The sequence below is a fragment of the Pinus tabuliformis genome, chromosome 4_2 (genome assembly GCF_031772625.1).
Source record: "Pinus tabuliformis cultivar Carrire ecotype Pingquan chromosome 4_2, CPIR1, whole genome shotgun sequence".
In the NCBI taxonomy this organism is placed as follows: domain Eukaryota; kingdom Viridiplantae; phylum Streptophyta; class Pinopsida; order Pinales; family Pinaceae; genus Pinus; species Pinus tabuliformis.
The window spans coordinates 1,065,697,419-1,065,710,995 of record NC_142304.1 but is presented as its reverse complement, the minus strand read 5'-3'; the positions used below and the strand labels follow the sequence as shown (position 1 = coordinate 1,065,710,995).

General features: G+C 38.8%; 1 protein-coding gene across 1 annotated transcript in view; it reads right to left on the bottom strand.

The window, feature by feature from the left end:
* Window positions 1-13,092, bottom strand: part of LOC149173302 (uncharacterized) — a 41,794-nt gene extending 28,702 nt beyond the window's left edge. The window contains exon 1 of the mRNA XM_089426649.1: window positions 12,742-13,092. Coding sequence (XP_089282775.1) covers window positions 12,742-13,092 — 351 coding nt within the window. The remainder of the gene's footprint in view (window positions 1-12,741) is intronic.
* Window positions 13,093-13,577: the final 485 nt, after the last annotated feature.

Below are 13,577 nucleotides of genomic sequence, written 5' to 3'. Positions count from 1 at the left end.
GGCAGCTTCAAAAGGAATACTTGCAAGTAACATTTTGCATGTGTGATTTCCTAGCTGGTTTGGACATGCATGGATTTGCATGTTGGTGTATGGTTCTCTTGCTATCAATGGCATGGTTTTCTTGGGTTATGATAATGGTTTTCAGCCTATCCCTACCTTTTTTTGGATGCCATGGTGTTCAGATGTTTATTTTGGTTTCAAGCTTTGGTTTTCTGGATGGATTTCAGAATCTGGGGTAGAGGTGGTCTCATGTTTCATTCCCAAAGGCCTAGGAATCCCTTCACTGGTTTTCACGAGATACATGGTAAAGCCTGAGGGAGGAGTATCAGTTTAGGGCCTAGTGATCTGGGTTTGGATTGTGGTAAATCCCGAGAGACTGGTCTCGCTTTAGGGCCTAGTGATCTAGAATTAGATTGTGGTAAAGCCAGAGAGACAGGGATACGAAAAATTTCTCAAGGATAGTGATGGATTCCAAATGGAATTTCAAGTTCAGTTTAGTTGTGATTGGAGCACTGATTTTGGAGTGATCACGGTTTGGTGAGGGTGGAGGTGGTTTAACCTCTGGATTCCCTTGGTTATTTTTGCATCATTTTTCTATGATATCCCACATTCATGCTTGGAATATGGCATCGGGGTGAATGGCTGAAAGAAATATTTGGTTCAACCATGTCTACGGTCGGGTGGTAAGTGGAAGTCCCGAACTTGGTCAGATTTGCATATGATTAATGAAAGCTAAGTTCTCTTACTTTTTCACTTGTTTATATGTGGATTTAATGGCTATCATATCTATGATATTTACATGGTTTTATTCTATTTATAAGCATGGTTAATTTCTGGTTCATGTCATGGTTATTTCATGTATTTACTTGTGAATGTTAAGATGATGGATGCAAGACCTAATAAATGTTATAACAATTCAATGGAGAAGGTGGTGATCCTTCTTGTCATGTTTTATAAGTGTTTTCAGTCATTCATGCCCTATCTTGTATCCTAGACCTATAGGTTGCACTGATGCCAAGTGTTTGAAAAAATGTCAGTCCCAGTTGGGTATGGTCAGGCTTATTGCTGAGGTTCTTTTTTGGTTTATTTTCTTTGTTATCATGTCTTTGATAGATTCTGGAAGTTATAACAAGTTATGGGCAGTGGCCGGAATTCTGGACTAGAAAAGTGGCATGAATTCCACGCACGCTAGCACAGGTTTGATGGTAGAAGTCCCTGGACGCTTGCATGCAAGCCTGTGAGAGCGTCCAGAGGTTAAGATGCATAAAATTTCAATGGGACCCAGGGGCGGGATGTCTGAGTAGTTGGGATGTCTCTTGGGGTTGATGTTGTTTATGTGTAAGGTCTGGTTGATGTGTTCCATTGATTCCATTTCCTTAAGGTCACTAAGGAGGTTGAATCCCTTATAGTGGCCTTTCTCATCACATGTTTAGCCCGGTTGGCCAGTTACTTGGGTAGATGTGGCAGGAGGGGGTGTTACAGATTGGTATCAGAGTGTGGTTGTGCTATCCTTGGGTGAAGGTGTTTTTCATGCATTCATGTCAGTTGTACATGTGTTAGTCATCCTTGAATGCTTGTTTCATATGCATGGTGTTAGGCATGGTCGTAATGATGTCGCCATGGGAATGAGGATCTCATTGTGTGAAGCATGTTTTCATGAGTATATGACTGGTTACATGTTGTTACTCGTCACTTACATGTATCATTTTGTAAGCTTGGATTACATTCTTGTATGTTGGGTACATTTTTGCATGCGTGGTTGCATGTATCCTTCTTGTAAGCTTGGTTTCAAGTATTGTTCACTTATGCTTGATTATATGTGTTATGTGTGTGTATGGTCAATTATAAATTGCTTATGCATGTTAGTGTTTGCATGTAGTCAATTATACAATGGTGTCATGGTTGTTGTTGTCATGCATCCAGTCATGATATGTGTAGTTGATATGTTCATGCACTGATCACTATACGCTAGCTAGAATGGTGGACATATGTTACATGTCTATGTGTTATATTTTATATGCTTTTAAGATTATGTTATACATGTATCATGTTGATTTGATGATCTTGTAGATGAGATATCCTTCGTGAACTATGCTAAGGTACATTGATTTAAGGTGATTTGTTTTAGCTAACATAGTATACCTTACAGGAAATAGATCAAATGGCTAGCAAGATGGTAGACTACAAAGGCTCTCCCTATGAATGAGATGAAAAGTGTGGTGTGGGGCACTCTTCTGATTTGGAAAATACATTGATAATATTGAAAGAAGAGATAAGGAGTTGTAAGGCGGACAATGCCAAAATCATGCAGGCACAAGAGAAACAAGTAGAGGTTAATGCAATACTACTTCAGAGTTTACCATAATTGTAGCGACAGAGACCACTTTGGATCAACCATGAGCAGGAGGAAAAAAATAATGGGGCATATGATAGGAGGTCTTATGGTAGTCACAAGTCAGGCAGAGATGACACGATCATAGATGGCAGGTTGTTGGACACTCTAGATAGGAGATGTGGTAGACACAGGTACTATTCTAGTTTTGGTTCTGACAGGCATCATGATGGTCATCATTATCATCCTTACAGGAGGAGTGATAGGGGATACCTTCTAGATGAGTTTAAGAAATAAAAGCCACCTAAACTTGATGGAGAAATGAAGAAATCATAGGATGCAGAGGCATGGTTTCTTGGTATTAGGAAATTCTTCCAATTGCATGATTATTTAGAAAACATGAAAGAAAAGATAGCCACTTTCAGTCTCAAAGGTAAAGCAGATGTTTGGTGGGAAGGTGTGAAGAACATCAAAGGTGTACATGAGGAGGATTTAACTTGAAATAAGTTTGAGAGGCTCTTCAAGAAGAAGTACTTTTCAGAGAGGTACTATCATGACAGAGCTAAGGTTTTTTATGAGTTGTGGATGGGTGCCATTACAGATGATAAGTATACTAGTAGGTTCTTGGAGTTGTTGAGATATGTGCCTTACCTCAGGGAGGAGAAGGAAAATGTTTAGAGATTCACCAGTGCACTACCAGTACGATACGGAGACCAGATTGAGTTTGATGAGTCTAGAACATTGGAGGAGTCCATCCAAAAGTTGAAACATTGTTATGAGTAGTCGAAGCGCAAAGTTGATCCTAAGCATGACTTGCAAAGAAATGAGAAATCTAAAGGAAAATGGACACCTAAGAGAGGAATACCTTAAGATGCAAGTGGGAAAGAAAATTTAGTTTCATACAAGAGGTTCAATACAACTAATAAGGACATGGAGAGTAGTAGGCTAGAGGTGGTGATAGAGGACCATTGCAGTGTTGGATATGTGGTAAGGATCATCGTAACAGGGATTGTCCATAGTATTAGAGTGGTGGTAGACCCCATATCTATAGTGATCAGGAGGCGCATACAGTGGTGATGTTGGTCATAACATTCCTCAGATCTATGTAGTTGTGAATAACAAGTCAACAGATCATTAGGCATCTAGCATTGAGATGGACGGTAAGCTTTGTGATCAAGTTGTTTCTATTTTGATTGGTCCTAGATCTAACTATAGTTATATTAATCCTGACCTAGTGGATAAGTGTGGTTTGAGAAAATAAGTGCATGCAAAATCTTGGTTGGTAAAATTAGTTGCAAGTACCAAGAAGAGTGTTCATCATTGGGTAAGAGCTTGCGCATTTGTGTTAAATGGCATGTTTACAATAACACACTTGAATGTATTTCCATTGGGATCCTATAGTATGCTTTTAGGTATGGATTGGCTATACCTTCACAGGACCAAAGTGGATTGCTTCGACAAGGCCATTGAGTTTGTGGATGATAGTGAGGAAAATAGGACTTTGCAAGGAAAGAACAAGCCTACATCAGTGAGGATGGTTACCACTATGTAAGCTAAGCATAGTTGTAGAAAAGGCTATGTGATGTTTGCAGTGAACATTTCTAATGATAAAGGTAAGGAATTGAGGATGCAGATGTGTTGAGCAGGTACCCGGTTCTACAACAGTTTCAGGATGTATTCCTTGAGGACATTACAAAGTTTCCACCTCGTAGGGAGGTAGACTTTTCTATTGAGTTGGTGTGAGGGGCGGCTCCAGCATCAAAGACACCTTACATGATGAGCACACCTGAGTTGGTTGAGTTGAAGTTGGAGTTGAAGGAAATGTTGGAAAAATGATACATCATACCCAATGTATCACCTTGGGGTGCACCAATGTTGTTCGTAAAGTAGAAAGATGGTACTCTTAGACTGTGCATTGACTACAGGTAGCTGAAAAAGGTAACGATCAAGAACAAGTACCCATTACCAAGGATTGATGATTTGTTTGATTAGTTGAAGGGAGCAGTAATTTTCTCTAAGATCAACTTGAGATCAAGATACCATCAGGTATGCATCAAGGAAGAGGATATCTTCAAGGCTGTGTTCAAGACTAGGTATGGGCATTATGAGTTTGTTGTGGTTCCATTCGGTTTGAATATTGTTCCAACTACATTTATGTGTTTGATGAATAATGTGTTGCATCCTTATTTGGATAAGTTTGTTATTGTATTCATTGATGACATACTGGTATATTATAAGAATGAGGAAGAACATGTTGAGCATTTAGCAACAATTTTGATATTTCTAAGAGAACATCAGTTGTATGCTAAAATTAGCAAGTGCAACTTATTTTAGGCTGAGGTACATTACTTGGGGCATGTTGTCTCCAAGGATGACATAACAATAGATCCAGAAAAGATAAGGGCCATCATGAAGTGGGCATCTCCTAAGAATGTATATCAGGTGAGATCATTTATGGGATTGGCAGGTTACTATAGGAGGTTCATCAGGAACTTCTCTTGCATTGCATATCCTATCACATCATTGCAGAGGAAAGGTAAGAAGTTTTAATGGACAAAGGAGTGTGAGGCTAGTTTTGGGCAACTTAAGCAGTTGTTGACACATGCACCAATGCTAAATATTACGAATCCAGACAAGGAGTTTGTAGTGTGTATATATGCATGCAAGAGAGGACTTGGTCGAGTTCTTATGCAAGAAGGAAATGTAGTGTGCTATGAGTCACGGAAACTGAATGGGCATGAGAAGAACTATCTAACGCATGATTTGGAGTTAGTAACGATCATACATGCATTGAAGATGTGGAGGCATTATCTTTTGGGAAGGAGGCTTGTATTGAGAGTGATCGAAGTGGGTTGAGGTATTTGTTTGACCAACTGAATCTAAATGTCAGACAAGCTAAATTGTTTGCCATCCGTACTGAGTTTGACTTTGAGATTAGATACATTAAAGGAAAGGAGAACTAGGTTGGAAATACTCTTAGCAAGAAGGTACAGGTAAATCATATAACAACTATGAGCTCTTATGGGGCAAAGTTAGAGGAAAGGATCTTGCAGGCAGGACAACGGGATGACAAGTACATGGAGATTATGCACAAGTTACAGTAGAGTACAGGTGTAGGTACAGGTACAGGTGCAGGTATAGGTATATGGGCAGGTACAGGTACGAGTGATAAGGATGTAGACTATTGTCTCATGGCAGATGGTTTGGTGATATTCATGGACAGGATCTATGTGTCGAATTCCAGTGAGCTCAAGAAGCTTATCTTGAGGGAGTTTCACGTCAAGCCATACTTAGGTCATCCAGGATATCAGAAGACATTGACGGTGATGAAAAAGTTCTACTATTGGCCAAATCTGAAGAAGGAAGTCACAAAGTTCGTGGCTAGATACTTAGACTTTCAGCAGTTAAAGGTGGAATGCAAGCATCTAGGTGGTCTACTACATCTTATAGCAATTCCAGAATGGAAATGGGAGGTGATTTCCATGTATTTCACTACAGGTCTTCCAAGGAAAATGAGGCAACATGATTCTATTATGGTCGTGGTCGACATGTTGAACAAAATAACTCATTTCATTCAAGTGAAGACTACATATTCGGCTAGTGAGGTAGCACAGGTGTTCATCAGAGAGATAGTGAGATTGCATAGTGTTCCAAAGAAGATTATGCCAGACATGGATGAAAAATTCACGTCCAAGTTCTAGAAGGAGCTATTTGTAGGCTTGGGTACGGATTTTGCCTTCAGTACAACTTACAATCTGCAGACAGATGGACAAACAGAGAGGGTAAACGAGATCTTGGAGGATATGTTGAGGATGTACGTGATGTAATTGTAGACGAAATGGGAGGAGTATCTTCAATTGGTTGAGTTCACATACAACAATGGTTATCAGGAGTCATTGAGGATGATTCCTTTCAAGGCATTGTATGGATGGAGTTGTAATACTTCCACCAGCTGGAGTGATCCAGTGAACAGGGTACTTATTGGACCGGATATGTTGGCATACATGGAGCAGGAAATGTAGGTTATAAAGAAGAATCTAAAGGCAACACAGGATAGACATAAGATTTATGTGTTTTAGCACAGGGTACTTAAGGAGTTTTAGGTTGGGGAGCATGTGTATTTGCACATCAAGCCCAAGAAAATGTCTTTGAGGATTGGTTCATGCACCAAGTTGGCACCATGGTATTACAACCTTTCAATATCCTTGAGAGGATTGGACAAGTGGCTTATCAAGTTGCACTACCTCCAATAATGAAATTCCATGATGTTTTCCATATTTCATTGCTTAAGAAGTATATAAAGGATTTTGATCATGTTATTGATTAGTCTGTATTGTAGGTGGAGCAAGAAGGAAAGTTTCAGCCAGAGCCTCAGTGCATATTGCAGTGGAAGCAACTCTTGCTTAGGAAAAGAAGCATAGAGAAAGTTAAAGTGTAGTGGAAGCACTTTGGGCTTGAAGAAGCTACATGTGAGATGGGGGAACATATGCAAGCCATGTATCCTTCATTGTTTTCTGGTTGAGCCAAAGCAGTTTAGGTTTGATGTTGGTATATTTTTGATGTTTGACTGATGTTTTAGTATATATATGTATATGTATATGTATATGGATGTAAATACTGCCATGAGATAAGTTATAAATCTCCAATAAGTTGTATGGTTGTTATCTTGTCACGTTGTCACGATGTTTTTCTTTTTAGCAGGTCTTATATTGTAAATACTACAATGAGCTAAATTATAAAGCTCCATGGGAAGTATGTTTTATTTTTAGTGGTTTTGCTAAGGTTTTGGTGTGGTTTAATGCCAAGGACAGTGTTCCCCCAAGGGGGTGTGGGGGGGGGGGGGGGGTTCTGTAACAGCCCTGGTGAAAATTTCAAGAAATAAAAGTTCATAAAGGAAAAAAAAGACCACATTTGAGGCACATTTATTCCAAGTTGAATGTTGGCCAAATATATCCTATTGGGAATCACTAGATGTGTGTCTTTGGCAAAGGAAAATTGGCAAAGGCCAAGGCAAATGCATTAAAATAAAAAAGCCATTTTTAGCACATATATTTATGAAAATAATGGAAATTAGGAGAAAAGTAAGGTGAAAGGTCACAGGTTGCATGTGAGGAGGAAAATGAAGGAAAATGAAGGAGAATAAAAGTAGGGGCCTCATTAATAAAAAGGCTTCATAAGTGTTTTCATTCATTCATGGTCTATCTTGTATCCTTGACCTATAGGTTGCATTGATGCCAAGTGTTTGACAGAATGTCAGTATCAGTTGGGGATTTCAGGCTTAGTCTCGAGGTTGTTTTCCAGTTTATTTTCTTTATCATCATGTCTTTGATGGATTATGGAAGTTATAACAAGTTCTGGGCAATAGCCGGAATTATGGACTAGAAAAGTGCCATGAATTCCATGGACGATAGCACGTCTGCTGGGAAAAGTCCCTGGATGTTTCCATGCAAGCTTGTGAGAGCTTCTAGAGGTCCCTGGATGTTGGCATGCCCATAGAATGAGAGAGTCCATAGGTTAAGATGCATAAAAGGTCAATGGGACCTAGGGGTAGGATGTTTGAGTGGCTGAAATTTTTCCTGGGGTTGATGTTGTTGATGTGTTCTGTCGATTCCATTTCCTTAAGTTCACCAAGGAGGTTGAATCCATTATAGTGGCCTCTCCCATTGCATGTTTACATCGGTTTTCTGGTTACTTGGCTAGATGTGGGAGGAGGGGGTGTTACAAAAGGCAAGTTAACTCAGAGTTGGGCACCTAGAGTGGTTGGTTAGCCTCTGAGGTTCCTATAGCTTCGAAGGTCAGTTTTATTTTGGTTTATCAATTCCACTTCCTTAATTGTACTTGGAGATTTGAATCATATCGTAGTAATTCTTCATCACATGTTTACCTCGGTGGACCGGTTAGCTTGGGTAAATGTGGGAGGAGGGTGTTACCATAAAACATTATGGTATAAGATGTATTTATTGAAGTTTCCATCCTTCCTAACCATGGAGTAGATCATTGGCCTATATGTATAAACATAGAGTTGAAGTGTCACCCCCTAAATCTCCCTTTAGATTTGAAAGTTTTGGTTTCAACACCCTAATTTTGTGTCAAATATCCATGAGTGGTGGGAGGAAATAGGGAGTATCGATGGATCAACAATGTTTTCTCTATACCAAAAGATGAAACACATCAAAGGAAAACTAAAGGGATTGAATGAGGTGTGGTTTGGTTACTAGTAATATTTTGGAATAGAAAAGGAAACAAGAGCATAAATGGCAGAGATGCAATAAGAAGTTATTCTTTATGGCCACTAGGAGAATTTGATCAAGGTAGAGACTGAGACTGTACAAGCAATTAAAGAATAGCAGAAGCAGGAAGACATTATATGGAGGAAAAAAGGTCCCATTTAGTGGCTACAAGAGGGTGAAAAGAACACAACATTTTTTTCATAAATCTATGCTTCAACACAGACACCATAATAGAATCTCTTCTTTGAAAGGTTATAATGGTAGAAGATTAGAAACTCACCAAGAGATATCCCAAGACCTAAATCATTTCTTCCATAACATTCTTTTTGAGCCATAGGGGGATATATAGGGAGCTATATAACATGCCATTCAATGTATTCCATCACTCATAACAATTGATCAAAATGTGACACTTCTTAGGGAGATATCATATGAGGAAGTTGAATATACCATCAATATGATGCCTCATAACAAGGTCCTTGGGATGGATGAGTTTTCATTGTTACACCAAAGATCACACTAAGAGAGTGGGGGGGGGGGGGGGGTGAATCATTGTAATGAAAAAATTACCTTTTCAAAACATTTCATCAATAAACAAACATTTAGTAATGTACCATAGCAATTTGTATTGTAATAGGAAGTCATCATCGCATTAACATAAGAGTGTTGGAAAATTTAACTAGGTTCAGTGCTCATAATTATCATTATACTTGTGCTATTATGTATTTCATGTAAATGAAAAAGAATAAAAATAAATTATTATTATTATTTTTTCATTAGTTAAGCATGTTCTTCATGCTTCTAGGATTTTTTGAGTCGAGGAATTGTAATTGAGTCAAAGTCCTATTTAGACTTCTTGTAAAGAAAAAGAGAAAAGAAATTTAAAAAAATGCATTTTGGTTCAATTCACCTCAAGAAGACAAGTTGGCCCTCCAATATGATAGGCCATCTCATGCAAAAGATGTGTCTTTTCGCATATGAAAACAACTATATTTTGGCATTTCCTCCACCAAAATGGTAAGAAATTCAGTGTTTTTCTGTGACAATTTCTAAGGAAAAGATGTGTGAATATCAAAGGGTAAAATCTTGTGAAGAAATGTGATTTTATTGAGGCCATGTATATACAAAGGAATGCGAATTTTTTGGATTATGTACCTGAGACAATGCGAATTTTCTATGAAATATAATCTAAGATAATGTGTGGTTTTTATGGGAGATAATCTAAGATAAATGTAATTTCTTTGTGGCATATGTGACTAAGATTGATGTGGCTGAGATTGGTGTTATATCCTATGACTAAGATCGATAAGTTACACCATGATGATGCAAAATCTGGAGGGCTTGACTTGGCATATTGGAGGTTGGATTCTTGTATTAGTCTTAGGTCTCGTATATCTCACTTTGATCTGATTTATATAAGAGAATTTGTTTAGGTTTCCCCCTTGTTAGATTTTTCCTTGTCTTGGAGCCTATATCCTTTCGTTCTTTGTCTCTTGTGATATCCATGTTTTGTGCTTTTGGTAATTACTTGATGAAAGAAGAGAACATAAATATTTAATAAAGAGGCCAAAAAAAATCAGAAGTAATTATCATGATAGAGAAATCAACTCTAAAGCATAAGCATATTGATTTCTCAACAAAGAGGAAACCGAATTTTACATGGAAACCCTTACGGGAGAAAATTAAAAATTACTTTTTTCTTGACATAGATTTACAGGGAACAACTAATTAAAGGCACCCACCCCAAAGATGTGCAAGAAACTACTTCCAATAGGCTACAACCTGATCGAGGAACCAACCTTGAATATGTGCAAGCACCCACTTTCAATTGGTTGCAACCTGATTGAGGCATCAACCTCAAAAATATGCAAGATTCAACTTGTTGTAGGCTTCAACCATAATGAGGAACCAACCTTAGTGGAAGTACCCACCTCCTTTGTCAACTTTGAGTGGACCACTTTTCATAATATTTCAAATTGGATCCACATGCTCTTCAAACTATATAAGTCTTCAAAATTGATTTTGTTGTTGTCATAATGTTGTCATCCACCTGCCATATCTTGTTCATACATGGTTGCATCCCATTCGTCAATCTAGTCACATGAAACTCTTCTTGGAACTGTTCTATCCATATACACAACCCATCCTACAACCTACTCATAAGTCCCCAAAACACATAAAATTGATTCTAAATATAAAAAATATATCATCAATCCTTTTAATGCCTTCATAAATATTAACAGGTGAATCTTGATCACCATGCTTCTTCTAGAATCAAATTTGGCTTCAAAATTACGTAAAAACCAGGTATGCCTAGATATAAAATATATAAATGCCACTTTTCGAATGGCTGTAACATCACCTGTGGATTCAAAGGAAACTCATCCCTCTGTGATGGCCTTCCTGTCCTTTGACATGCATCACATGCCCTACAATACGCTTTGGAATCCTTATGCAGGGTCGGCCACCACAACCCAGCGCGTAGAATCTTGTGTTGTTTCTTTTCTTGCATCATGTCCTCCCATGGATCCTCCATGAGCCTCAATGAGGATGTTGCTTCATTCAAACTTAGGTACATATTGTCGCAGTATTTATTCCGATCCCATTTTGTACAACTTCCCTGTGATGACGGAGAAATCGGTTACACGCACTATCAATTCCTTCTTCTACTGGCTTATATATCCTTCTGGAACTGTTCCCGTTGTTAGGAAGTGTATTATATATTTGAAGCGGATGTTTGTGATGCGCATTGCAAAGAGTTGTGCATCAAGTAGTCCTTCCTCTAAATTAGTAGGCTCCTCTCCAATTTCAATTCGCGATAGATGATTAGGTCTCGCATTCAGTCGTCCTAGCTTCATAATAACTTCGAAGTCGTACTCTTGGAACAACAACAACCACCTACATACTTCCCCCCCCAACACAGGCTTGTTGACTAGGTATTTTAATGTGGAATGGTCCGTATGCATCTTAAAATGTCTGCCCAACAAGTAATTCCTTAACTTCTGGAGCGCGTACACCATAGCTAGTCCTTCACGCTTTGTAGTGGAATAATTTTTCTTAGCGTTGGACAACTTCCTACTTGCGAATGCTATAGGATGATCCAGCTCTCCCTCACTGGCTTGTGTTGGTACTGCTCCCAGCACAATACATGATGCGTCCACATGCACATGAAATTCCTTCTTCCAATCTGGGAAGACTAGGATCGGCACGGTGACCATTTTCTCTTTCAGCACATCCAAGCTCTTCTGATATTCATCATTCCAACATAACGTAACATCCTTTTTCAACAATTTTTCTATAGGTGTGGTGATATGGGCATAGCTCTTGATGAACTTCCTATAGTATCTGGTATGCCCCAGTGTTGCGTGCAGCTGTTTCACACTCCTTGGTGCCTCCAAGTTAATTATCACCATGTTCTTCGTGGGGTCTACCATAAATCCTTGTCTACATTACCACATGACCTAGTAAGATCCCAAAAGGGACACAAAACAAACATGTCTTCAGATTAAGCAAGATTTGTTATCTCTGACATGTATCTAGCATCAAGCGTAGACTTTCCACATGGTGCTTCACTAATCCAAACGATGTCCAATAATCAAAGTATACCTCCACAAATTTATGGATAAAGTCTTTGAATGTCGCAATGACTACACGTGAAAAAATCGTCGATGCATTTTTCAACCCAAAAGGCATGACAGTGTACTGAAAACATCCCCATTCAGTCGCAAAGGTCATCTTACTTCTATCTTCAGGCATGATTTTGATTTGATGGTAACTAGAGAACCCATCAGTGAAAGAGTATGCCTCTTAACCGCCTACATTGTCCTATACCTCATCAATGAACGGAGTTGGGAAAGGATCATGCACACAAGTGTCATTCAATTTCATAAGATCTATGCATATCCTTATTTCTTCCTTCTGATTCTTTTCCTGAACCACTATTGGGCTTACCCAATCAGATTCTTCCACTAGTTCAATAATAACTGCTGTGAGAATCTTGTCTAATTCTAAGCAGACCCTTTCTTTATACCTTAGATTGAGGTGATAAGGTCTTTTTTTTATAGGTTTCGCATCTGGTTTCAGGGTGATGTTCATGACACCCAGGTCTCCTATTATTCCTTGCAAATCAAAAAACTTCATGGGGAACAAATCCTGATATTCATGGAGTAGTTCGGAAACCTTATCTACTGTTGCGTCGTCCCAATATTCCCCAATCTTTGCAAACTTCAGCTCTGCTTCTATGCTAATGTTCACCTGCCTAGTTTTGAGTTGTGTGGTGATGTCTAGATTCTCTATTTGTGGTCCTTCAACTTCGCAGTGACCTTTAGTCTCTGGGATATTAATCTGTCTCGGGTCTTCATCTTCTTCTTCTGTTGTTACATTGTAACATTCCAGTGCGTGGCTTAGCTGGATAGTCCAATCAGGTTGAATAAAGTCTAGAGGATTGTGAGGTATCCTAAAGATCGATGCCTTAACCTCTTGTACTGCTTCATCAATATAGTCAAATTCGTCCTCAAAGTTGAATGTCATTACTAACCCTTGGTGTAAAATATCCCATTCTTCAGTACCATGGCAGAGCTATGTCTCCAAATACCAATTCATCGATATCACATCCAAAGAATGGTAGAGCAGATGTACCCATTTAGGCTGAGGTTCTGCTCCATAGGTTTTAGTCCATTTGGCCAAGTGATCACGCAGATCGTCCCTCCCATTATATTTTTCTGTTAATCACACTTTTGGTTGTCTGAAGCGTATTCTCATCATCTTCCTATATTCACACCAATCCTCAAAACTATCCTTATGCGTGCTCCCCCATCTTGCAGGCATAGCACATAGCGCCCAATCCAAAGATTGGAAGTGATGCTTCTCTGGTACTTCCCTTTGTATCCAAAAATGTATTAACATCAGTCAATCCGTCATAAGAGGGAATATTTCTTACCTCTGAGGACACATAGTGCAGTGATTTGGTCATCGTATTATAGCGCAGCGTAGATACTTCATGCAACCGATTCTTC